We start from the raw sequence: 26530 nt of genomic DNA, 5'->3' as shown, positions 1-26530 counted from the left end.
CGCATTAGAGACAGTACCATGGGCAAGGTTCCACACAAGGAAATTCCAAAGTTGCTTCCTGTCACAATGGAACAAGAACAGCAAAGATCTTACTCAGAAGATAATATTAACAAGAGCCGCAAAGTCAGATTTGGCCTGGTGGTCAGACGTGGAACGACTAGAAGCAGGAAAATCGTTTGCAGTAGTCAACCAGGTCACGGTAACAACAGATGCCAGCCAAGGAGGCTGGGGAGCGACATGCGGTCAGTCCATTGCACAGGGACGGTGGTCTCCAAGGTGGCAAGCCGCACATTCCAATCTCAGGGAAATGAAGGCGTGGTCATGGCATGTCAGGAGTTCCAGGATCTGCTGATAGCCAGAGACCTAAACATAAGATCGGACAATCGGGCGGTAGTCTCGTACATAAACCGTCAAGGCGGGACGAGAAGTCGACGTCTCATGGAGATAACATCCCAGTTATTGGAATGGGCAGAGTGTCATGTACACAGCATTTCGACAGTCTTCCTGGCAGGGAAAGACAATCTGGTTGCGGACTCATTAAGCAGAACAGAGTGCCTACCGGGCGAGTGGGCGCTCAACGACAGCCTGTTCAACATGATAGTAGAGAAATGGGGGTGGCCACAGGTGGATCTTATGGCCACAAGTCGCAACAAAAAAGTCCCAAGGTACTTCTCAAGGTTCAGAGATCCACAAGCGGAGCAGGTAGATGCCCTGACAGCGGAGTGGAACATGTCCAGAGCATATGTCTTCCCGCCGATTCCAGTTATTCCGCGCCTACTGAGAAAGATACAGAGAGAGGAGACGGAAGTGATAGCGATACTTCCGTATTGGCCAAGGAGGGCGTGGTTTGCTACAGTGATGCAAATGGCAGTGGACGGACCATGGTTCCTGCCCGAATGGCCCGATCTCCTAGTCCAAGGCCAAGTACGTCAACCGCAGCCACCAGCATGGAAACTGACGGCCTGGCTTCTGAAACCGCTACATTAAAATCTAAAGGTTTCTGTGATTCAGTGATCAACACTCTGCTTAAAGCAAGGAAACATTCAACATCCAAAATATATTATCGAGTGTGGAAGAGATACTTGTCCTGGTGTAGTTCAAACCAACAAATACCGAGTAAAGTTGCTTCAGTACTTGGATTTCTACAGGCAGGTTTACAACTGGACTTAGCAGTAAGTACTTTGAAAGTACAAATATCAGCATTGGGAGCAATGTTAGATTGGGATCTGGCAGAGAACAGATACATACGCAGGTTTATCCAGGCTGCGAAAAGGATAAAACCAAGATTTAGGTCGCCAGTGGCACCGTGGGACTTAAATTTAGTTTAAGGAGTTTTGACGGAAGCACCGTTCGAGCCGCTACAGGAGGCTACACTTAAGTTACTTTCCTGGAAAGTCAGTTTTTTAGTGGCAATAACCTCCGCAAGGAGGGTGTCAGAATTGCAGGCACTTTGGGCGGAGGAGCCCTTTTTGAATTTTTTTGAAGACAGGGTAGTGCTGCGAACTAACCCTGAATTTTTGGGGGACATTTACCAAAATGGATTCGTAGAAAAAAGGTGTATTCGTAGGGAGAAATACACCTTTTTTTTACGAATTTGTATTTTCGGGATTTACAATCCCAAAAATACAACAATTCGTAGTCCTAAAGATGGAACATTCGTATTTGTAGTTACAAATACGAATGCCCTACACCATCGATAGGATACGACAGAAATCACCATTCAAAAGAATGGTTGTTTCTGATTTACTAAGCAGCCGTACTGATAATACGGCTGCTTAGTGGTGTAAAACACCCACGCTAATACGACAGGAAAATAGAACACCATTTTCCTGTTCTATTTGCGTTTTAGCCTGCACGGATCAGTCAGATCCGTGCAGGCTGCAGTGTAAAAAAATAGAAAAATAAATAAATTAAAAAAAAAACGGCGTGGGGTCCCCCCCACAGCCGAAACCAGCACCAGGCTGAAGGAGCCGGGGCCGGTAATTAAAAATCAGGGAACCCGACAAATAGGGGTTCCCCGATTTTTAACAACCAGCCCCAGGCTCCAGGTCCGGGGCTGGTTCCCAAAATACGGGGGACAAAATGACTAGGGGTCCCCCGTATTTCAAGAACCAGTCCCAGGCACAACCAGCCGGCAGGGTAATGCCACAGCCGGGGGACACTTATTATATAAGGTCCCGCGGCCAAAACATTAACCCTACCGACCAGTCAGCCTGGCCAGGGGCCCTGGGGGAGTGGGGACCCCCCCAATGAAGGGGTCCCCCCCCTCCAGGACTTACCTGACCAGGCTGAAGCCTGGTACTGTCCCCGATGCCCCTGGGCGGTGGGCATCGGGCTGATTATGGTGTAAAAATAAGGTTAAACTATTGTTTTTTACTGTGGCACTACAAGTGCCAGCAAGCCTCCCCAGCAAGCTGGGACTTGGAGAACCACAAGTCCCAGCCTGCTGGGCATTAAAGGGCCCGCTTGCACTTGTAGTTCTACAGTTAAAAAAATAGTGCACAAAACACACTGACACACTTTTAAAATAAAACTTTATTACATACAAAGCCCACACATACTAATACTTACCTATCTTCTTTCCGTAGGTAGCCCTGATGTCCTGTGTCGGCGTCTTCTGGTCCTGTGTCGTCTTCTTCCTCCATGTCGACCGTCGCTGTCGCCGTCCGGATCCGACGAAATCCATTTGGGAAGCTGTGGAAGGAAACCATACTCACCTGTCCCAGCGCGACGTAGTCCAGGTAAGTGTCTTGGCAAAAAAACAAAACGAACACCCGAATCCAGCCGGACAAGCAGGGAGCCGCACAGTGTTTACATCGTGCGGCTCCGCCTCCCGAATGCCGCTATTGGCCGCCTTGCGGCCTAGCGGCCAATCAGGAGCCGCTAGGCCGCAAGGCGGCCAATAGCGGCATTCGGGAGGCGGAGCCGCACGATGTAAACACCGTGCGGCTCCCTGCTTGTCCGGCTGGATTCGGGTGTTCGTTTTGTTTTTTTGCCAAGACACTTACCTGGACTACGTCGCGCTGGGACAGGTGAGTATGGTTCCTTCCACAGCTTCCCAAATGGATTTCGTCGGATCCGGACGGCGACAGCGACGGTCGACATGGAGGAAGAAGACGACACAGGACCAGAAGACGCCGACACAGGACATCAGGGCTACCTACGGAAAGAAGATAGGTAAGTATTAGTATGTGTGGGCTTTGTATGTAATAAAGTTTTATTTTAAAAGTGTGTCAGTGTGTTTTGTGCACTATTTTTTTAACTGTAGAACTACAAGTGCCAGCGGGCCCTTTAATGCCCAGCAGGCTGGGACTTGTGGTTCTCCAAGTCCCAGCTTGCTGGGGAGGCTTGCTGGCACTTGTAGTGCCACAGTAAAAAACAATAGTTTAACCTTATTTTTACACCATAATCAGCCCGATGCCCACCGCCCAGGGGCATCGGGGACAGTACCAGGCTTCAGCCTGGTCAGGTAAGTCCTGGAGGGGGGGGACCCCTTCATTGGGGGGGTCCCCACTCCCCCAGGGCCCCTGGCCAGGCTGACTGGTCGGTAGGGTTAATGTTTTGGCCGCGGGACCTTATATAATAAGTGTCCCCCGGCTGTGGCATTACCCTGCCGGCTGGTTGTGCCTGGGACTGGTTCTTGAAATACGGGGGACCCCTAGTCATTTTGTCCCCCGTATTTTGGGAACCAGCCCCGGACCTGGAGCCTGGGGCTGGTTGTTAAAAATCGGGGAACCCCTATTTGTCGGGTTCCCTGATTTTTAATTACCGGCCCCGGCTCCTTCAGCCTGGTGCTGGTTTCGGCTGTGGGGGGGAACCCACGCCGTTTTTTTTTTATTTATTTATTTTTCTATTTTTTTTTACACACTGCAGCCTGCACGGATCTGACTGATCCGTGCAGACTGCTAGAAATAATTCGTATTAGCAGCCGTATATACGGCTGCTAATACGGATGGCTACACCATCGGAGGGTTACAAAGCAGTCGTATCTGACTGCTTTGTAAATCCCCCTCCGGAACACGAGTTTGCATACGACTTAAACAGTCGTATGCAACCGTAGGGAAAAAACCAATACGAAAAACTAGGTTTTTCATATTGGTAAATTTCCCCCTTTACCTAAAGTTGTATCAGACTTTCACATCAACCAGGATATAATCCTACCTTCTTTTTGTGCCAATCCGTCAAATGTGAAAGAAGAGCGATTACACAGATTAGATGTTGTGAGAGCGCTGAAGATTTACGTACAGAATACGAAAAGTATCCGGAAATCGAAGAATTTATTCGTTTTAACGGAAGGAGTAAACAAGGGTCAAGCTGCATCAAAAGCCACATTGGCTAGATGGATCAAGGCCTGTATCTGCAGAGCATATCAGATTAGGCAAAGAGAGCCTCCAGTGGGTCTGAAGGCCCATTCCACAAGGGCGTTTGCATCTTCCTGGGCAGAGAAAGGATCTGCCTCAGTATTGGAGTTGTGCAAAGCAGCCGGGTGGTCATCCATTCATACCTTCACGAGGCACTATCGTGTGGATGTGATGTCGTCATCAGATGCTAAGGTCGGGAGGAGCGTCCTTAGTGCGGTGATATAAGGAAAGAGGCTAAAGCAGTACCTTATTATTTAATTTGAAGTCTGGAGTGAAGTAACTCTGGTTTCGTGAGTATGCCCTCCCATATATCAACTGCTAGGGTATTACCCATTTGTAAAGGCTGCCCTGGGGGAGGTAGAGGAAATATCAGATTATTACCTGGTAATATGTTTTCCTCTACTCCACCATGGCAGCATATATTCCCGTCCCGATGTGTTTTGACTGTTAACATGTGTTATGCGGATTAATGATGTTTTTTGTTTTAAAGCTGGAGAATGCAAAGACACTGAGGCCAGGAGGAGGTGCCTTCTTATAATGGCTGGTGTCTTTTTTTCCCTTTCTGAAGCACTACCCAGTGGGGAGGAACCCATTTGTAATGGCTGCCATGGTGGAGTAGAGGAAAACATATTACCAGGTAATAATCTGATATTTCTCTGGCAAACATTTGATGCACAATTAGATGTGACATCCATTCGCATGCTACCGAGGGGATTCGGCCGGGCGGCAGGTGGCGGTATGCTATGCTTAGCATTACTGCCTGACAGCACTGAGGTCATGGTTCAATTTCCACCATGGCCCTAACTGTGCGGAGTTTGCATATTCTCCCTGTACTTAAGTGTGTTTCCTCCAGGTACTCCAGTGCTCCAGTGCTTAAAGTGGTTCAGGAGAGGTGGGGGAACTCAGATCCCTCTGCCACCTAATTACCCCTCCCCCTTCCCCCCATTAGGCAGGGCCTGTGGTAGGGTTTTTGGCACTCCTCCTGCAAACTACAGTATAATGCTAATGTTAGAATTACTGTGCAGGGCCAATGTGGACATTGAACTATTTCCACCTCATCATTAGAGGTGGTGGAACTCAATTTCTCTCCCCCCCCCCCTTTAACCTCTGATTGGCTCCCAACAAAATTAACTCTAGAAGGCCTGTGTGTGCATGCACATGTGGTAGGGAATATACTGTAAATTGTAAGATCCACTGGGACTGAATGTTCAAATAAATATTCTCTGTAAAGTGCTGCGGAATATGTGGGCGATATAAATAACTGGTAATACATAAATAATCTGTCTCTTTCTCTCTCGCCAATCAGCTCCTAACTGTTATGTTACAGGGTGGGTTTTAAAAATGTCACACACACACAGACACTCTTCCTCTCCCCATTCCCTCTCTCTCTACACCCAACCACCTTTCTGTCTCTCTTGGGTGCCGGACGTGGTCCCAACAGTCGGGATGCCGACAGTCATTTACCCGACGTGGGGATGCCGACTGTCAAAACGCCGACAGACAGGTGCCCGACGGCCACCCGCTATTTTCCCTCGTGGGGGTCCACAACCCCCATAGAGGGAGAATAGAATAGGTGGTGAGTGTAGCGAGGGGCTTTGTTGCGCTCACCATGCTGTCTGAGTCCGGGCAGTCGGGATCCCGATGTTGGGCTAATGACTGTAGGGATCCCGACTGTCGGAACCCTATACCACACCCATCCCTCTTTATCTCACTCTCTCCCTCACTTTCTCTCTCCCCCTCTTTTAAGTTCCGTACACACAGAGAGATTGGTCGCTGAGCGATATATCACACAGCGACCAAATTGCTGAGTGTCCCGTTTTCATCAGTGATGGTCACTGATAAAAACAAGACACTGCCGGGGGAAGCAGTTGGTCGCAGGACCATTGCAGGGCTGGTCGCCGGAGTGCGCTCCCGGCAACAGTTGCCCCGTATACATGGACATATGGTCGCTCTTGACCATATCCCCGGTGATCCTGGCTAGAATGCCCCATGTGAACGGGGCTTTACTCACTTTCTCTCTCTCTCCCGCTCACTCTTTCTCACAAGTACACACTTTCTTTGTCCTTTCTCACTTCCCACCTTTCTTTCTCCCCCTTGCCACCAACCCGTCTTTTTCTCTTTCTTTTCACACAGTTTCTCTCCCCCCCTCTCTTTCTCTCTATCCTCATCCCTCTCTTTCTCACACATACTTTCCCTTCATGTCCCAGTAAACCCTTTCAGCCCAATTTACCCACTTTACTCCTTTGTATAAATACCTCAAAATTCCACTGCCTCTATCCTTCACCCTCTGCCCCTCACCCACTGCTTCTCCCTTTACCCCACTGTAGTCCCTCTGCTTCTCTGTTACCCACTATCACTTTTTACCTCTCCCTTCCACCCACTCTCTGTAACCCTCTGCCTCTCCCTGTTAGCCACTGCTTCTCCCTGTTACCTTTTCCCTGTCACCCACTGCATGTCACTCCCTTCTTTTCACCCTCTTTCTCTCCCCATCACCCACTGCCTATTCTTTTTTTTATTATAATAATTTTTATAGATGAGTTAAAGCATAAATCTATAACCACTCATACAGTACATACAATAAAAGATTCAAAGAACAAATCTTTATGTGGACAATCCTTATTATAAGACTAAAATAGACATCAGTGGTGCAGATTCCAGGTGGGGTGTGATCGCTGGTTCTAGACCGCCGCTCTGTTATTGACCCCCGACAAAAGGAATCTGTTACATAGGCATGTTAGTGAAACCCCCCCCCCCCCTCCCCTTCCCCATCTTGCTACCTCTCCTTGCTTTCCCCCCTCTGTTCTTTACCCCTCTTACACGCTCCATTAATATTGATTCACCAATTGTTTGTAAACACAGTATAAAAACAAAAAATGACAGTGGTTGACACATCAGTTTGACCTTTATTAGTGCAAAATATAACAGTATCTGATCTCACTAGAATGGCGGGTTTAGCACTGTGCTGTTGTTTGATTTTTCTTGCTGTGCCGTTTGCCACTGTAAAAATAAAGAGTTTAAAAAAAAAATAGACATCAGTGGTACAGTTAAATAGTATCTGGTCATGAAGAGGACTATACGAGCGGAAGGGATCCGCAAAAAGATATTCAGACAACAGTATAGTGGTCATGCCTGGCAATCAGGAGTACCCTAGAACGGATCACCACCACTGCCTATTGTTGTTATTTTATACCTGCCCATTTCACTCACTATGCTGTGAGACCCTTGTAGTGAGACCACACCCCTTTGGCACACACAAATGTACATTAATCAACTAAGTCCCCTGCATCAATCTAATTTCCTCCCCCCATTACGAGGCCACTCCCATACGTAGCAGGGTTGAGATAACCCAAGGCTGCCCCGATTTGCCTTACTTTTCCCCCCAATAAATGGCCACTTGTTTGATACTAAACATGTTTAAAAATCCCGATCCCATCTTGCCTTTTGATCACAAAGCATGCAGAGAACAAAAAAAAACATATATAAAAAAAGGCACAAAAGGAAAAATGCCCCTAAAAAATGACATTATGAATCTTCTGTTTTATTTCTTAGGATATGCTTTGCTGTTTGAGCTTTTTACTGCATTATTATTATTATTATTATTATTATTATTATATTTTGCAATAGTATAAAAAAAATGGTTTATGCATTTCACTGAAAAGTTTTTTTTTTTCTCAATAAATAGGGGAGGACATGTCAGAAGCTTGGAATATGCAGTGAGATTGGCGTTTTACGTTTGTTATTGAGATTTTCTAAGGCTGAGGAGGATCCAGAGCTCTACATGAAAAACTTGCAATTTGATGGGGTGTCTGTGAGAGTCTACCGGCCCAGATCACCCTCGGCTGGTGAGAGGAAAGGAGTTATGTTCTACCATGGAGGAGGATTCATATTTGGAAGCATTGGTAAAGAAGTCAATGATTGTGGCTCACCTATTGTTTCGTGGGCAGCATTTATATCCGTTGCATTGACATTTATGAAGTTGCAGCAAATCACTAATAATATTGGCATGATTTAAGTTTTTATCAAGTAAAAACTATGTTAGAATATTGAAAATTATCTACATTTTTATGCATTGTGGTTTTTGCCATAATTATATATAACAAATACCTGTTGGGACAAACCAAGCTAAAAAAAGCTGTAGATGGCCTATGGGCTTCTCTCCACAGCACTGCTGTGTGAGAGACCTGACACCGATCCCTCTCACAATGACCCAGAGCCACCAGCACCAGCAGAGAGTGACTCCCAGGTCACAGCAGCGGTGATCTCAATGGGTCGCTCTTATTGGAAGAGCAGCGTTTTGCATTGCCTATTGCATATGTTAGTACAATGAGCATCGCAACGATGAGCGGTGGAATGTACCGCCGCTGCTTGGTACATCCTGCCATGTGGAAGAAAGCTTGGCTTGCTACTTTACCGTTCCCAATCGTAGTTTACATGGATGGTAAAGTATAAAAAAATCTTCAAGAAATAAAGATCACAAAAACTCATGTTAACCATAGGCTGTGCTGACCATTATCATATTGGGCTTTTGGCCATGTCAACTTATTGGCCATGTCAAACTAATGCATGTTGACCAATAGTGTCCTGCCTATTGACTATCACCGGCTTAATTACTGGTGACCTAAACTCCAGATGCCCTATTATGTGAACCCCTTAGTCACAAGGCATCCTGCACAGGTTTTATTTGGGGAGGAGATCTGCCAGACTGATCTTTGCCCAGTTTTGTGTTTGTGCAAGGTGGATATAATGACATTTAGCAGAATTGGACTTGCACAGCAGTTATTGCTGGCACTGGTTACTAGTACAAAATTTATATAAGACAACTAGTGTAATACACAAATTGCACACACCCTTGACGAGATCTTTGGACCTCACCTCTGGGATCTTTCCAAGAGTATGGGCCCAATTCAGACTTGATCGCACGGCAGCTAATTTTCAGTGGCCAGCGATCAGGTAGGCAAATGAATGTGCACGCTGTAGAAATAGAACATGTCCAAACCCATTAGATCAGGCATGTCCAACGTTGGCCCTCCAGATGTTTTGAAACTACACATCCCAGCATGCTTTGCCACAGTTTTGCTATTAGAGAATGCTAAAACTATTGCAAAGCATGCTGGGATGTGTAGTTTCAAAACATCTGGAGGGCCAACGTTGGAGATGCCTGCATTAGATGCTCACCATCTAATGATTTTTCCACTGATCACCACCAGCGGCGGCTCTTACCTCTGTGGAGAAGGGGGACTGCTGCAGTGCTGCCACCCGCTGTTCCCCGCCGCTGATGCCAGTCTAGACCTCCGCCACGGGACCGGAGCTTGCACAGTAGCTTCTTCAGTACTGTGCATTCGCTGGCCCCCAGCCTTTTTGGGCTGCTTCGGGAGCAGTCCACAGATGCAAATTCTGATGCCATCCCATAGAGGGAGCCTGGAGGGAGGGAACACCTCCCAATGGGACTCACTGACAGTCTCATAGACTGCATCTGACTTCACACAGTGGTGGATTTTACCTGGTGGGAGGGGCTGCAGTCCATAAGTAAAAACGCCACTGGTCACCACTGATTAAGAAGCCAGAGACTAACTTGGCTGCTGGGATGAAATCAGCCTGTTTGAGGTTGGAACTGATGTCACACTCTAAATATGCATGGGTGCGCCCGTATTTTCCCTAGGTGCACCTGCATTTATTTTGGCACGTCTGCATTTTCCCTGACACCCCCAGAAGCTGGCTTCCTGTCAATCAATGGTTAGCAAAGAAAAAATGTAGTAGTATTTCATCAGTGGACAGTGGCGTGCACCCGTATTGCGTCCTATATGCACGCGCAGACTATAATCGTCCGCTTTGTGAATTCGCACAGTAGCGATTAGGACTGCATTGACTAGATAGCCAAAATCTCACTGTGCTTCTCCTGCTTACGCCATCTGCACACAGGTCCCGGTCCAGGCGGTTTCGGCTGAGCCCCGTGTGTATCACAATGTAGTTAAGCCATCAGAAAGTACTCAATACATCCTGCCAGCCCAGCAACCACAGACAAATACCAAGTGTAGCAAAAATATTGTTGCCTTGCGCTGTCTATATGGCCAAGCGATAGCGATGCTGCAGGTCCGCACAATGTGTACACACAGAACGATTCAGGCAAACCTAAGCGATTTTGACGTGTGTACACCCCTTTAGATACAAATGCTTAGTCAGTACCTCCTAGCATAAATAGGCAAAGCAATTTTGACTAGATCATAGACTATAATTAGTTAGGCAAAATTGCTCAGTTAAAATCTCCAGTGCATCTAGCCAAAATCTCTTGTGCATCTAGTCAAAATTGGCCATTAGCCAATATCTCACCGTGTGTACGGGGCAAAAGAATGCAGCCTCTGATTACCATTGCAGCCATCAGAAAATGCAATTTTAATCCGATCACCCTACCAATCAGCAGATTTTGTGGTTAAATGTTTACTGCTCTACAGTAGGTGTGGCTTCTTCCAGAATGGGTGTGACTTGGCCATATATGGGTGTGGATTTTGCAGACTTGGCGACCTGCCACATTTATTCCACTAAATTTGGTAACATTCTGCAGGTATGTAAATTAGTTCCTTAGTGCATCAAAAGTAAAAATAAGAAACATTGGTACTTGTGACTTATCTGGGCGCCCGATTTTCTTCATCGCACCTAAAAATCGCATCAAATCGCATCGCATACAATCAGATTGCATGCGATGCGATTTGACGCGATTTGACGCGATTTTAATATGTGAAGGCACCCAGATGCCTGTTTCATATGTGAAATGGCCCCCCAGACCCCATTTTTAATTGTATACCCACCCTGATGGCTAAATGCCCCCCATTGTTAACGCCACCCCACTATCAACGCCAACCCGAAGCGTGGCAAGCGCAGCGAGCCCGCGAGGGGCGGCGGTACGCGTCCTCCGACCTTTTCATACCCCCACTATCCACGTCGGCGTGGAGTTGATTTTATATAGTGTGGCGAGCCACCGAGCGGACGTGGATACCTGTGAAGCCCGCGAGGGGACGCGTATAGCTGTGAAGGTATCCATGCCCCCTCGCGGGGCTCGCTGCGCTCGCCACGCTTCGGGCTCGGTGGCTCGCTGCGCTCACCACACTATATAAAATCAACTCCACGCCGACGTGGATAGTGGGGGTATGAAAAGGTCGGAGGATGCGTACCGCCGCCCCTCGCGGGCTCGCTGCGCTCGCCAAGCCTCGGGTTGGCGTTGATAGTGGGGTGGCTTTAACAATGGGGGTCATTTAGCCATCAGGATGGGTATACAATTAAAAATGGGGTCTGGGGGGCCATTTCACATATGAAACAGGCATCTGGGTGCCTGTACATATTAAAATCGCATCAAATCGCATCACATGCAATACAATAGCATACAATGCAACGTGATTTTCTCTTCAAGGGAATTTCAAGGGAAATCGCATCAAATCGCATCAAATCGCATGCTTAGAGTACTGGCATACAATTTCAATATCGGGCGCCCAGATAACTCACAAGTACCGAAACATTAGTTGAATTATTAAATCCAAGCAATATGAAATCTAATGTGGTTCTCTCCCTTAGTGCCCACCACTCATCTTTGCATAACTTGTTCTTATACAAAATGTGACCCCTCTACCAAATTTACTTATCTAGTTGTCTTGGAGAACTCTGGTGTTTTGCTGAATGTGTTCATTTATTATTGTAGATAGCCATCACCATCTCTGCCAATACATAGCAAAGGAGGCTGGAGCGGTCGTTGTCTCAGTTGGGTATGTAAGATTCATTTTTCTCAAATATTTAGTATTTTTCCAGCTTAATTAACAAAGATACGACTTTCATGGGTACATTTACTAAAGGTTCCTTTTGATTTGATTTTACTCAATGAAAGATCGATTAAAATTGATCTTTTACCAATGTTGGGCTAACTGGGCCAAAAATACATATTTACTAACAAATTATTTATTTTTATTCATTTTTAAATACTAGTAAATGTGTGTTTTAGCCCTGAAAGACCAACATCTATTAAATACAGTATAGACCAATGTGTTTTTTTTTTTTCTTGTGCGTGTCAGTTTGGTTTATTTTGTTCTTGTGAGGGCCAATGTGTTTTTTATTTCCATGTGTGGGCTAATATGTTTTTTTTTTTTATTCTCTCTGGAGGGTTTGTTTCCAGTGGGGTTTACAGATGTGCTTCTTTTTCTTTTGGGATCTAGGAGGTCATTCTGGTTGGCTCGCTAAGCAGCTTTAGTTCGCTGCTTAGCAAGCCTTGTAACGCCGCCTGCCCCTCGCATAACATCCATTCGCAGGCTAGCATGTGGACCCAAAATCATTTGTTGACCTTCAAATGATTTCTCTAGTACTCGCAAATCTAAGGCAGTCTCTGCAGACTTATATTTGCAGCGTCCTGCTCCTAGAAATGGGTGGGCAGCTGTAAGTCAGCCGCCCGCCCCCGGAAGGCAGGTACCCGCCCGCGTTCACATAGAAATATTCGCCATTTTCCTGGTCGCATCCAGCATTCTTTTGAGTTCGCCCTGTCCGCTTCCAACCTGCCCCTCTCTGTGCGAGCGACAACGAGACTATGCAAGTCTTCAAAGGTGCCCCTACATAAGAGAATATGCGCATGCGCAGAGCTTCACCATCCGTGGGGCTGCTCGCAAACCAGAATGAGGGCCTTAGTGGTTTTTGTTTTTTTTCCTGTGCAGCAAATGTGGCTTGTCCTGTCAAAGGCCAATGTGGTACATTTTTTGTGTAGGGCCAAAGGCCCTCACTCAGATGTATTGGAGTTGTTGTGTATGCCACAAAGTACCAATGTTTGGTACTTTGTGCATGTCAGGCCCTTAGGGGTAAATTTACTAAGATGGAAGTTCTATTGAAGATGGGATATTGCCCATAGAACATACTTGCCGACTTTGGCATACTCCTTTCCGGGAGAAGCCCGGAGAGGAGTGAAAGGGGGCGGGTAGAGGCTTCGTTTTGGGGGCGGGGCATGGGTGATGTCATCAAGCCCCGCCCCCATGACGGGCTGAAGCCTCAATTTGCGGTTCCGTGGGTGGGGGGAGGGGCTAAAAATACTGCGAAATGCCGCGAATTGCGTCATTTAGCCCCGCACCCTCCCCGCGGACCCGCGAAAGTCATAGTTTTTATACCGTGGGGAGAGGGGGAGCCGGGGCTGTAGGGAAATGCGGGAGACTTGCCCCCCTTCCCGGGGACCGGGAGAGGGACCCGATTTGCGGGACCCTCCCAGCCATTCCGGGAGGGTAGGCAAGTATGCCATAGAAACCAATCAGAATCGATTTCTTATTTATTTTGAACCTTCTAGAAAATAATAGACAGAGGGCCAGATGTAGCAAGCTTCAAAAGTGATAAAATGGAAAGTGATAAACAGCCAGCCAATCAGCTCCTACCTGCCATGTCACAGTCTGTGTTTTAAAAAATGTCAGAAAGGAGCTGATTGGTTGGTTGTTTATTACTCTCCATTTTAGCACTTTTGAAGCTTAGTGCATCTGACCCAATATCTGATTGGTTGCCCATAGCAACATCCCCTCTGCAATAGAGATGTGCAGGCTCTGACAGTGAGGTGGCAGGCTCAGGGATGTTCGGGGAGGACTTGGGCACCCGAACTCCCAAGTGCTCCCAAGCCGCGCCCAACATCCCCGAACCTGCCGCCTGCTCACTGCAACTAATGGAGGCTGGGGTAGCGGCAGGGGAGCTCTGGCATACGATCGCTGGAGTGGAGGGGCGAGGGGGGGTGACAGAAGGGGAGGGGGTGCTCACACTGTGTGTGTGGGGGGGTGCCTAGAGAGGTGACGTGCCAGTGGTGCACAGCTGCAGGCACCACTGGTGCACACCTTCATATTGGTGGTATGCTGTGGCAGTGCAGCTGAGCCCTGGAAAATTTCTGGGCATACCACTGAAGTGGTTAAAGATGCAGGTAACAAGAAGGATATTAGCCCTTACCGGTTTCTCTGCCAATATTCAGAGGCAGTTTCACCCTTTGAGGAGCCGTCATACTATAATGTAGATGCATTTGCAGGATAATAACACGCTGGGGAGGGGCCACATGCATAAGTGTGCATCCAGGATAATAGACTACAAAATGTGACATTCTCCCCAAAAGCAAACCAGCCCCAGAGCTCTGAGCTCATTCCGGTGCTGGAAATTCAGGGAAAAATGTGGTTCCCCCATATATCCAGTGACCAACACTAGGCTCAACCAGCCATGTGGTAATGCCATGGCATTGGCAGGGGCTCCACAATAAAGAGGTCAACCTAGGACTGGATTGAAGCCTGGGGCTGTTCAACACACCCCAAGGCAGTAATGCATGTAAAAATAGCTATGTTCCTGATAGTGGGACTACAAGTCTTAGCTAGCCTGCCCAGGGCTGCCGACAGGGGGGTGTCCTGGGTACAGCTGTCCCGGGCTCTGGAGGGGCCTGGGCAGCTGCCCACAGCCCCGCACACGCACCCAGCCTCCCTCACCAGGCACGCACAATACACAGTGCAGCCTGCAGAGCGCCGAGCCTAGGACACAGAGGGGCTCGGCGCTCTGCAGGCTGCACTGTGCAGTGTGCGTTCCGGACCTGACAGGGGAAATTGAAGGAGCCGGAGGACATTGCCGCGACATGATGGTAAGTAATGGGGACTGGGTAGGGGAAGGCGGGGTGCTGGCAGGCGGAGGCGTGGAGGGGGGGTGCGGCCGGCGGTATGGCGCTCTGCCGCTGCGGTCCCGGACTGTAGGTCAGTCCCGGGCCCCAATATTTCTAGTGGCGGCCTTGAGCCTGCCTCACATCCTTGCACTCAGAAAACCAAAATGAATACCTCCCAACTGTCCTGCTTTCCGTGGGAACATCCCATTTTTTTGGGGACGTCTCCATGTTCCGCCTGAGGCTGGCAGTGTCCTGCAGCGGGAAGGGGGGGGCAATTGGGAGCCCCCCCCCTTCACCCCTTAATAGACGATACCAGTGGGCTTCCAGAAGCGTTACAAGTATAGTCCACTCCGCATTCCCGCTAGGCAGCTCACCTCCGACGCACACCAACGTCCCTCCTCCGCCCTCCTCAAAGTTGGGAGGTATGAAAATGCCAGTTTGCTTGGATAGTAATGGGCCACTGTCATCTGTACCCTCACTGTAAGTAAAACATTAAATAAAGACAGTATGTGGATATAAATTTACTTAATCCTTAATAATTAGATTTGCAGTACTGAACTGTATATTAATATTATTATTCTTTTTCAGTGTATATCAGAAAATTTTAAATAAAAAAATAAATACAGAATTTATAATAACCTCAGAGAGGGAATACATTATACTGTAGCATATTTACACAGTATTCAGTAAATTGTCACACTACAGTGGAAAAGGAAACAAAAAAGCAGAGTATTAAAATGAACAGTATTTAAACTACATTGGCTCATGGACGCATGATCAGTGCAGTGTAGGAAAAGCGACATCTGGTGGACAAGAGTAATATTACACTCTCTGGCATCTCAGACATTATGCTGCCACTAATAAAAAGGATATCTACCTTGCGCTCTCTGTTTATTGATTTATATGGTAAAAGGGGAGTGTATCAAATTACCAATGAATTTGTAATGTGGAAGTCTACCTGTAAATGTATTTCATCGATTTTTTTTATTTTTATCATTAAAAAGTTATAAATAAACACAAGAATGGTTGCTTATGTACAAGTAAATGTCATAATAGCATAAATAAAAATATACACTGATGCTCATGGTGTCTAATATAATACAATCATTTAAATTAAACTGGCATCAGGAATTTGTGTATAATGCTTAAAAAGGGGGATATGGTACTATGGTAGATTCAGAAAGCAGCTGCCACAACTGCCGGAGGATGAGATCCAACACAGTGCGGCGTCCCGCAACTGCGTGGTGTGTTGGTGATTATGCTGCCACTAAATATGACACAATGCAACTGAATGCATTATGATGTCACTAGGTGCGTGCAGAAATGCCACCCACTTCTTTGCATATAGACCCTAGACCAGTGGTTCCCAAACTGTGTGCCGTGGCTCCCTGGGGTGTCTCAGGAGACTTGCAGGGTTGCCCTGGGCTGGTAGTCCAGGACAAATTCAAATTATTCATGATCAATTTAACAGTCAAAACCAGTGCTTGTGTCTGCCAATCATAACATACTTGGACAAACAGTAGCAAGTCCTGTCCCTCACAGCAAAACTGACCCTAAGGATGAGAAATAAAAACAAATTACTTAATTTAATATTGTTTTTCGGAATTAATCCATAACAAAACATCCAGCCTTAGGCCGGTTTCACACACTCCGGCTCCTGCTAGACTATTGTGTCCATTCACAAGGGACGGCCACGGCCCGGCCGCAAGGTTGCAGCCGGATCCCGCCACTGGAAGGGACGGCTGCCGTGCTGTGGCCATCCCCTCCATGATAATCTACTGTGTGCTGCACGGCTTCCTGGCGGTACAGGTTTTCGCCGCCCGGCAGGAGCCGGAGCGTGTGAAATAGCCCTAAGGGTCCCGTGAAAATGTTTTGATGCTCTAGGGTGCCGTGATTCAAAAAAGTTTGGGAACCACTGCCCTAGACATATATATCATTACACATCTGTACAAAAAATATATATAAAATGTATATTGAAAACTCATGCAGCAAAAGGGCTACTGAAAATAATTACTATGGAATTGTTTATTTTAGGTACCGCCTGGCACCAGAACACAAGTATCCGGCACCATTTGACGATTGCCTCAGCGCCACAACTCACTTTTTCAAGACTGCACAGGAGCACGGAGTGGACTCATCCTCCATTATACTATGTGGAGATAGCGCCGGGGGTAATCTGGCGGCTGCCGTTTGCCAAGCCTTGGTGAGCAGGACAGATCTTCCAAAGCCTCTGGCCCAGGTGCTGATATACCCAGTACTCCAGATGGTCGACATCCATTTGTCCTCATACCAACAAAACGGCAAGGTCCCTCCATTACTCTGGGAGTTTGCTATATTCTGCACAATGCACTATCTAGATTGTTTCTCTGATGACCTAGGTAAAGAAATTGTGAAGGGCAGTCATGTTCCTCCTGAAATAAGAGAAAAAATCAACAAATGGCTGAGCATTGATAACATTCCTGAGGAGTTTAAGGCCAAAGGCTACAAACCCCACAAGATGGCCGCCTTTAAAAGTGATGTGTATGAGAAAATGAAACCAGTGTTTGAATCTCATTTCTCTCCGCTTCTGGCTGAGGACTCCGTGATGCGTCTTCTACCAAAAACGTACATTTTAACATGCCAGTTTGACGTTCTGCTTGACGATGGATTACTTTATAAGAAACGCCTGGAAGATAATGGAATCCCGGTCACTTGGTACCATGTTAAAGATGGATTCCATGGAATCCTGAGCAACTCTGATGCACCCAACTGTTATTCTGGAAAGCTGGCTCTAGAGAATGTTATTACTTTTATCAAAAGTCTCTGAGTAAATATGCTATTTGACGTTCTTGTAATGAAGTTGCACTTCATTGCCTGAAGCTACTGTATGAGGAGCCATGTTCCTTCTCACATTTCTTTTTGACATTCTGGTTGTGTCTTGTTCCATATAAGCTTGAGTGACTCTAGTCTAGCACATGAGTGTCTCTAGAGATGGGATACAGACACAGTCAAGAGAATAGTTAAAGTTGTCCTCAATGTAGATTTAACTCCCAGCAGAGGTTACCCTACTCATTAATTTGAATTGCACATGGTCAGTTCCAGTACTATTCTGGCAAAAACTCTTTGGGCGTTTTTCAAAACCAAGAGAGAGAGACGTATCCCGGTCACTGTCTTACTGTCTTAGCTGCTGTACTGAGTGTGTAAGAACGTCTAAAATGTGAAGAGTAGAAAAAATGAACAGCGTTGAGTCTCACTGAATAAAGTGTAACATATACAGTACAGTATGTCTTACTACGTATTGTTTAATAAAATGGAAAGTTATTATAATGTTGCAAGCTTGATTTTTATCAATATAACACAGTGATCACTAATAACACAGATCATAAAAGCAGTATAAATTATACAAATATAGGTAACAGAAACTTGAGTTCCTGGAATAGTTGGTGGGGGGGGGGGGGGGGGTGTCCTGCAAACATTGGTATAGCTGGGAGGTATGCTACAGATAGCAAATATGGAGCTAAAATATTCTTAAGAGAGCATGAGGTTTATTTGGAATGATGTCCTCTAGGTTATTACTTTATGGTCCAAACATTGAAAATTCCTACATGCTCAGAGGTGCGAAAACCTCCTTATAGCGATTGATGGACATTGCAGTCAGGGTTTATTCACAAAGTGATTGACAGTCATGGAGCGTTAGTGGGTGGAAAGATGGTGGTCATGACTCAAACGCAAGTGGTTTCTTACTATTTTGGGGACGTAGCACAACTTGAGGGTGCGATCCCTTATACAGTAAACATGGCTCTGGTTTCTTACTTCTGGCAGCCATGCTGCTCAACCATAGGGTTGCTCAGAAGTTCCATGATCGACCGATGCTCATCTTGCACAAGCGCCGGAGCTCAGATGCTACTGGTGGGTGGGCAATTGCACTCATCTCTGAATCGGCGATTAAGCATCTGAAGGGGAAGATACATTAAGCAATGAAAAAAATGAATAAGTGAGAGCGAGGAGAAGTTGCCCATGGCAACCAATCAGCTTTGAAGTAATTTATCAAGTGCATTCTACAGTGCCAGACTGGGGCATGAGGGGCCCACTGTGCGGTGGTAGGGGCTCATGCTTTGGGTGAGAGTGCGTGGGATGGGCATGCACTATATTGTAAATGCTGATAGTGCATACATCATATTGCATAGTCTGGGACCTGATCCATAGGAGGGGGTGGACCCTCAAGTAGTGCCCCCCCCAGGGGTTTCTCTTGTGGGCCAGTCCAACTCTGGTATTCTATAAAATTCTATGTAGCAGCTGATTGTTTGGCATGGACAACTGGCTCACTTCACTACTCTTGTCACTGCTACATATATCTACCCCTGAATTTGCATTCACTTTATGCCTGTAACTCTCCTGCACCACTCCCAGAACACGCCTATAAGAGGGTAGATCTCGGTACATCTGAATAGCCAGCTCCCAGTCAGCTAATTCCTCTACAATATATTTCTGAGACTGTGCGTCTCATTCTCTGCTTCCTCTCTGTGCATAGACTATGTGGGACGCATGTGCTGTGTGACAGTTTAAACCTTGAACCATATGTACAAGTATAGGGCCTGTTTCAGGATCAGGTGCAGAAGTGAATCATTATCAGCCAATTTTTGAAGTTTTGCGCATGCACATTGGGAAGGCACAAGGTGCAATCACATCCAGGGAAGTTGCGACAGCAGTTTGAGTGACATCGGGGAGCAGAGATGGGGAGGCGGCATGGTGATAGAGGGGTGGCGTCCAGACAACCACAAGTGATGGCTTCATATTATACTTGCCGATACTCTCCCATCTCCTATAAAACACTAATTCCAAACCCACTCTTGGATTCCTATAAAACTAGGCAATGGGAATCTGGGGGCAGGCTTAGAAAGATTATATTGTGGTTTATGCTGATTCCTGGTGCTGCCAATACTCGCAGGGTCAATCGGCCACAAATATTTCATACATGATAGATTGAAAGCTTGCAAGTAGGGCTTTACTACCATTCTGATTTCCGTAACTTTTCAGTTGGTTTTATCACAGTTTTCACTGGCTGCACTATACAGGGCCAGATTAAAGCAGGGGTAAAAGGGATTAGTACCCCTGGGCCCCTCTCTAGCTAGGGGCCCCCTGTGGTTGGCATGTACAGTATTTTAACTTTTTTTTAGCTAAAGGTTTTGTGCATGGGAGTTTGGTAGTGCTGCAACTTTACCTATCTGCCAATGTGACAATGATTAATGGTGCTGAGGATGAGGTGCCAAGGCACACTGACTGTACAAGTGTGCAGTGCATTACTGGGAGTTGACTAAGTTTCATGACACTTTGCACAAGAGGACAGAGGCTGAGAGGTGTGCTGATCTTTGATTGGTGGAGCTCATTACATGCTTCTCAGGCCCATGGAGGACAACAGCAGCAGCCTAGTCATGGGAGGGTTTTTAAATAGAGGCAGCACTGGGTCAGTGAGGTCTCCTACAGTCCTACAGGGTAAGGTGCAGAGGGACAAACACAGGCTTTTCATGTGATTATATATATATATATATATATATATATATATAAATATAATCAGAGGTTTGGCACTCCCTATAACAATAATGCAGAAACCGGTGCCTTCACTAAAGCAGAATCCAAACCAACAAAGGTGTAGCACTTGTGGCAATTGTACAAAGATCATGAAGAAGCCAGATATCTATCTATATATATCTCCCCCTTGCAGTTACCCATTGACCAAGTTTATACTGCCTTTACTCTGTGTCTTGACAGTGTAATATTCTCCCATGCAGTTTGCGGCCGGTAATGACAAGTGCAAGGGGGCCCCCCTGTCTAAAGTGCCCTGGGCCCCCAAAGGCTTAATCTGGCACTGGCTGCACTATACAGTGTAAGAACCTGTTAATAAATAATATGTGCTCAGTTATCCCCCTGCAGCACATGATCAGCACTGCAGCGGAATGCAGCAAATATTTAATTAATTTGCTAATTGATTTTATATTATTAACTCATGAGATATGAGAGGTTGGTTTAGAATTCTGCCAGTTATTTGCTTCGCATATTGCAGCCCATTATCTAAAACATACTGCCCAACTTTTTAAAAGGAAGAATAGGGACACTCACCCAAAAGGGGGCGTGGCGTATGCAAATGAGGGTGCTGCATATGCAAATTAGGGCAGTGCCCCGTTTTCAGACACTGCACAGCGTTTATTCTGTCAGATTGGGGGGTACTCCCAACTCTGCACCCCCCCCCCCCCCAAAGTGGGACACTGCCGGCCACGGGAGGGATGCAGGAACGTCCCCAAAAAACGTAACATTCCCGCGTTTAGCGGAACAGTTGGGAGGTATGTCTGAAATAATGTATTGAGATCTCTGACTCAGCTGTAAAACTTATCTACAGTTGCATCGCAGAGCAAGAATCCAGGAAGTACAAGGTTTACCAGTTCCCTTCCCTTACTCCCTGACCGTCTGCAACAACAACAACCATTTTAGCAGCTGAAAGATGTGTGAAGCACTTGCCCTGCTGGTGACTGTGATTGGCATCTTCCTCTTGTGTTGTGTGTTACTGTTTGCTGCCGTCACTTACTATGAATGTTCAAAAGCGGACATTCCTCCTGGGATTGCGAATCCTAAACTTCTTTGGAGAATTCATGCAGTAACAACTGCTTTGTCCATACTGGTGAGTGTGTTTGCTGATCCAGTGGTAGATAAAGTAGCGGTGTCATTTAGGGTTATTGTATTCTAAAACTATATACAGGTTGAGTATCCCTTATCCAAAAGGCTCAGCACCTCAAACATTTTGGATAAGGGATTTCTGCGGATAAAAAAAACAAAACAAAACAAAACAACAAAAAAAAAAAAAAATATATATATATATATATATATATTTTTTTATCCGCAGAAATCCCTTATCCAAAATGTTTGAGGTGCTGAGCCTTTTGGATAAGGGGTACTTGTTTCCTAGCACGGCGCCAGCGATTTTTATCTCAAGCATCGGGACCAAAAAAATTGCGTCGATTTTTACATTGGATTCAATGTAAAATGGTTCCTGAGACCATTTTACCATTGGGCCCAATGTTAAAAGCCCCCGAAACCCCAATTTTAATTGCATACCCCCCCCCTCATGGTTGAAATGGTCCCCCATTGTTAACGCCACCCCACGATGAACGCCAACCCGAAGCGTGGTGAGTGCGGCGGTACGCGTCCTACAACCTTTTCATAACCCCACTATCCACGTCGGCGTGGAGTTGACTTTATAAAGTGTGGCAAGCGCAGCGAGCCACCGATCCTGAAGCGTGGCGAGCGGACGTGCATAACTTCACAGATATTATGCGTCCCCTCGCGGGGCTCGCCACGCTCCGGGCTTGGTGGCTCGCTGCGCTTGCCACAATTTATTAAATCAACTCCACACCGAAGTGTGGGGTTATGAAAAGGTCGTAGGACGCGTACCGCCGCCCCTCGCAGGCTCGCGCTCGCCACGCTTCGGGTTGGCGTCAATAGTGGGCTGGCGTTAACAATGGGGGGACCATTTACCATACTTAATACCCATGAGGGGGCATATACAATAAAAAAACGGGCACATTGGCCCATTTCACATTGTTCCCTATATAAAACCATGTCGATCGCATCGATCGCATCGCATGCCATTATAATGGCATGCAATGGACGCGATCAACTCGATTTTCTCAGTGCCGGCAATAAAGCCTGGTAATTATTATTATTATTATTTTATTTATAAGTGTTTCGCAGCGCCGTACAAAGGAACAATACAGGGAGACAAAGCTTGGCATAGTGCTGATATGACTGAAAGAATGTTTCTGCTTTCTGCCTACCTCAGCTTTTCCCACCTTGCATTTTGATCACAAAGGCAAGTAAAATGTATCCAATGTTTTATATAATGTATGTGATATGCTTTGCTGTTTCATCTTTTGTATGTTTATTATTATAACAAATTTAGCTATAGACAAACTGCTATGCTACGGTATGTGTTTACCAGAAAATAGGATATTCTCCCCTGTCGCTCTATATAATAATGTTGGTCAATGTGACACCAATAGTCCTTTCTTAGGTGAGAGTATATCGTTTTTCCAAAGTTCTTATCCAGGTGATGGAGTTTGTTTCTTTCCTGTATTCTCCCTCGTAGTTGGTCACATGATATGGACGAAAAGACAGAAAAACACAATATAGCGTAGTATGCTTGATATGCGAGTTCTCTAAAGGTCTTTAAGGGTTTCCCCTATGGCCGTAGACTAGACTTTTTATGGAACACCTGGTGAAGGAAATCATCAAATGCTTATTTGAAGCTTACATTAAAAAGGTACCGTATATGCCCATAAGGGTATCTTTACGTTTATTCACCCGTATTTGTTCAACACATGCTAAGTTGATAGCTTACACGGTGGTTTCCTTGTACAGGTCGCATATCCTTATGTAAAGGTTTCTTTACAGGTACTTGATGGTAAGGAAAAACCACAAGATGATAAAAAGCCAAAAACGCTTTAACATATAGATAAAATCCAAAACGTACATTAAAAATAGCTGTAATGGGGCCTACACATGGGGCGATTTCAGGAAATCTTCTAAATGATCTCACTAGATCGCTTAGAAAATGCCCCTACATCGCTCCGTGTGTAGGGGCCATAGTGATAATGATGTGCGGCCCTGCACATCACTATCGTCCGATGATTAAGATCCAGCATGCTGGACAAATCTAGTTCATCACCGGTCAGCGCCAAAGATACCCTTATAGGCATATACAGTATCTTTTTAATGTAAGCTCCAAGTAAGCACTCTGATGATTTCCTTCACCAGGAGATCCAAAAAGGAAACTCGCAAACACATTTAACCCTTTCAAGTCCAATGTCTAGTCAGGCTCAACAGCCTTAGCGATAATAGCTGATCCAATGGTGAGCCACTTTAAAATAAAAACATTAACATTGTTCAACATTCAATGTTAAACAATTTTTCATTTAAAAAAAAATAATAAAAAGAATTTAAGCAATTAAAGAAACCAGACTATTTGAATTGAAAAAAAAAATTTGGACTGCAAAAGGTTAACAGAACTCGCATTTTCAAATCAAACCTATTACACTTTATTGTGTTATTCTGTCTTTTCGGCCATATCATGTGACCAACTCCATCACCTGTATAAGAACTTTGGAGAACCTATATACTCTTACCTAAGAAAGGACAATTTTTGTCATGAATACCACTATAACATTTAAATTGACCAACAGTATTCTACATAGCACAACAGGGGACAATATCCAAATTTTTGCGTATCTTGCATTATTTTGTGTATGGTGACACAATTTGGTGTTCAATCCTGTTGCGGCTCAGTGAACTCGATCAATATATTCATATCGTTTTCTTCTGTATATATTTGTCACTCTTGATGATTGAAAAGATACATTAAAATAGTTTTTTGTTTCTCAAATCGATAGGGGAGGACGTGTCAGAAGCTTGGAATATGCAGTGAGATTGGCTTTTCACATTTCTTAATGAGATTTTCTAAGTGTCGGACTGAGGAGGATCCAGAGCTCTTCATAAAAGACTTGCAATTTGCAGGGGTGCCTGTGAGAGTCTACCGGCCCAGATCACCCTCGGCTGGTAACAGGAAAGGAGTTATGTTCTTCCATGGAGGAGGATTCGTATTTGGAAGCATTGGTAAAGAAGTCAATGATTGTCTCTCACTTATTGTTGTGTACTGTCTAGGCTTCTGTTATGTCAGCTAAATTAGTATTCATTAACTGCTGTGAGGAAAAGTCCATGTAGAAATGCACCTGCTTGGAATAACACACAGAGAGACCCATACATTTCATATTTTATACTAAATTTATCGGTTAGTGTGTGTCAACCTATCGTTACCGCATGGGTAAAATGCTTATTACGGTAATTGAATATCTCTCTGTTGAAATAAAATCCGCCCTAAGGGTTAAATTACTAAAGCTTTAAATAATGAAAAGGGAGGATGTTGCCCATAGCAACCAATTATATTTTGTCTATTGTTAATATATTGCATCCTAGAAAATGAAGACTCTGACTGCTTTGTGCAAGATCACCTCTTTTAATTTTTAGGAGTTTTAGTAACTTTGCCATTGATATCCCTTTCAGCCATCTTCCAAAAATCCCAGGTCTTTGCAAATAAATGCGCATCAACCCGGGATTTTGTTATGTTTGAAAGGCCTGAACAGGTTCATGGGTTTCTGACCCTGCAATTGACCTGGGTTTATATTGGGTCTTTCTTCCCAGGTTGGCAACCTGGTTTAAGTCTGAATGATGCGTCTCACAGTTTTAATTGGCCAAGATGACATAATCAGTGGCAGCCAGAGAGGGATAGACGCCACAGAATAGAGAGGAACACAGTGCAGAGAGCGAGGGTGCCAGTGAATCACACTCAGTCCATTTATAGGCTGGCCCCACCTTTGCAAGACCTCATTATTGTGTGCCTGCAAACCGTAACCTTAAAATGGTGACACCGCCTTAAAAACTAGAAAAACCAGCTTATGGGCTAGATGTATCAAGCTTCAAAAAGTGATAAAATGGAGAGTTAAAAACTGCATCCAGGGCGAGATGTACTAAAGGGAAAATGCGGTAAAACCCCCGTTTTACCGCATTTTCCTATGTACTAAAACCCGTTCGCAGCCGTTTCGCAGGGCAGGGTATCGCCACCTTTGGGTGGCGATACCCTATAGAAGCCTATGGGCTTCTTTTCGCCGCCCGCCGCGTCGCCGCAACCCGCCGCCTCGCCGACCCCCCCTTTCCCCCCTCCCTTGGGCTTACCTTCTTGCAGGTCCTCCTGGACCCCGGAAGGTAAGCCCTTCCTCCCCCTAGCAACGCAGCCGGACGTCCTTCCGGCTGCAGGGGGAGGAGGAAGCGCCGGGGACAGCTTGCTTAGCTGTCCCCGGCGTGAAAACTGCAGAAGCCGGCTGGGAGGTGACGGAGCCCCCCCGCAGACCACAGTACAGGTATCGCGGGGGGGCTCCGTCACCGCATCGCGATGCCAGCCGCATATGTTAGTACATATGCGGCGGCATCGCGGCGGGGGGGGGCGCGAAGGGCGGCGATGTATTTTAATACATCCCGCCCCCAATCTGCTCCAAACTGCATTGTTAAATGAAGGGTATGGTAGGCGCTGATTGGCTGGTTGTCGGATAATAACCAGCTAACTAGTCATTAGGTTGACAACCTTGGGTCTACATGCAAAAAGGTCGACAGGGGTCTAGGTCGACATGGGACAAGGTCGACATGGTTTTAGGTCGACAAATGCATTAGGTCGACATGGGTTAGGTCGACATAGATTTTTTTCACTGTTTTTTGAGCCGATGTGCCGACAGGCGGTATTTCATGCCCTACCATCCACTAGGGCGTGGTGGGAGAACAAAATAGTGTGCCCAGCGCAGCATTTTGAGCACAGCGAGGGGCTGCGGTTGACTTCCAACTGTGTCCATGTCGACTGTGTCGACATTCCTGTCAAAAAAACAGTGGAAAAACCCACGTCGACCTCGCGACCTGTCGACCTAACACATTTGTCGACCTAAACCCATGTCGACCTTGTCCCATGTTGACC

The 26530-nt window shown here is 46.0% G+C and overlaps 2 protein-coding genes across 3 annotated transcripts in view; both read left to right on the top strand.

Annotated features, from left to right (window-relative positions):
• LOC146042833 (arylacetamide deacetylase-like 3) overlaps nt 1–18288 on the top strand; it is a 37442-nt gene extending 19154 nt beyond the window's left edge. The window contains exons 3-5 of the mRNA XM_083163088.1: nt 8044–8260; nt 12049–12112; nt 17023–18288. Coding sequence (XP_083019214.1) covers nt 8044–8260; nt 12049–12112; nt 17023–17794 — 1053 coding nt within the window. The 3' untranslated portion in view covers nt 17795–18288. The remainder of the gene's footprint in view (nt 1–8043; nt 8261–12048; nt 12113–17022) is intronic.
• Nucleotides 18289–21425: 3137 nt separating this feature from the next.
• LOC146042830 (arylacetamide deacetylase-like 4) overlaps nt 21426–26530 on the top strand; it is a 29587-nt gene continuing 24482 nt past the window's right edge. For both annotated transcript variants that reach the window (XM_083163085.1, XM_083163086.1), the window contains exons 1-2: nt 21426–21640; nt 24405–24627. In XM_083163085.1, coding sequence (XP_083019211.1) covers nt 21464–21640; nt 24405–24627 — 400 coding nt within the window. In that variant the 5' untranslated portion in view covers nt 21426–21463. The remainder of the gene's footprint in view (nt 21641–24404; nt 24628–26530) is intronic.

The sequence above is a fragment of the Crinia signifera genome, chromosome 19 (genome assembly GCF_055691185.1).
Source record: "Crinia signifera chromosome 19, ASM5569118v1, whole genome shotgun sequence".
Lineage (NCBI taxonomy): Eukaryota > Metazoa > Chordata > Amphibia > Anura > Myobatrachidae > Crinia > Crinia signifera.
The sequence above is the reverse complement of the archived record's forward strand: the minus strand, read 5'-3'. Positions and strand labels throughout refer to the sequence as shown.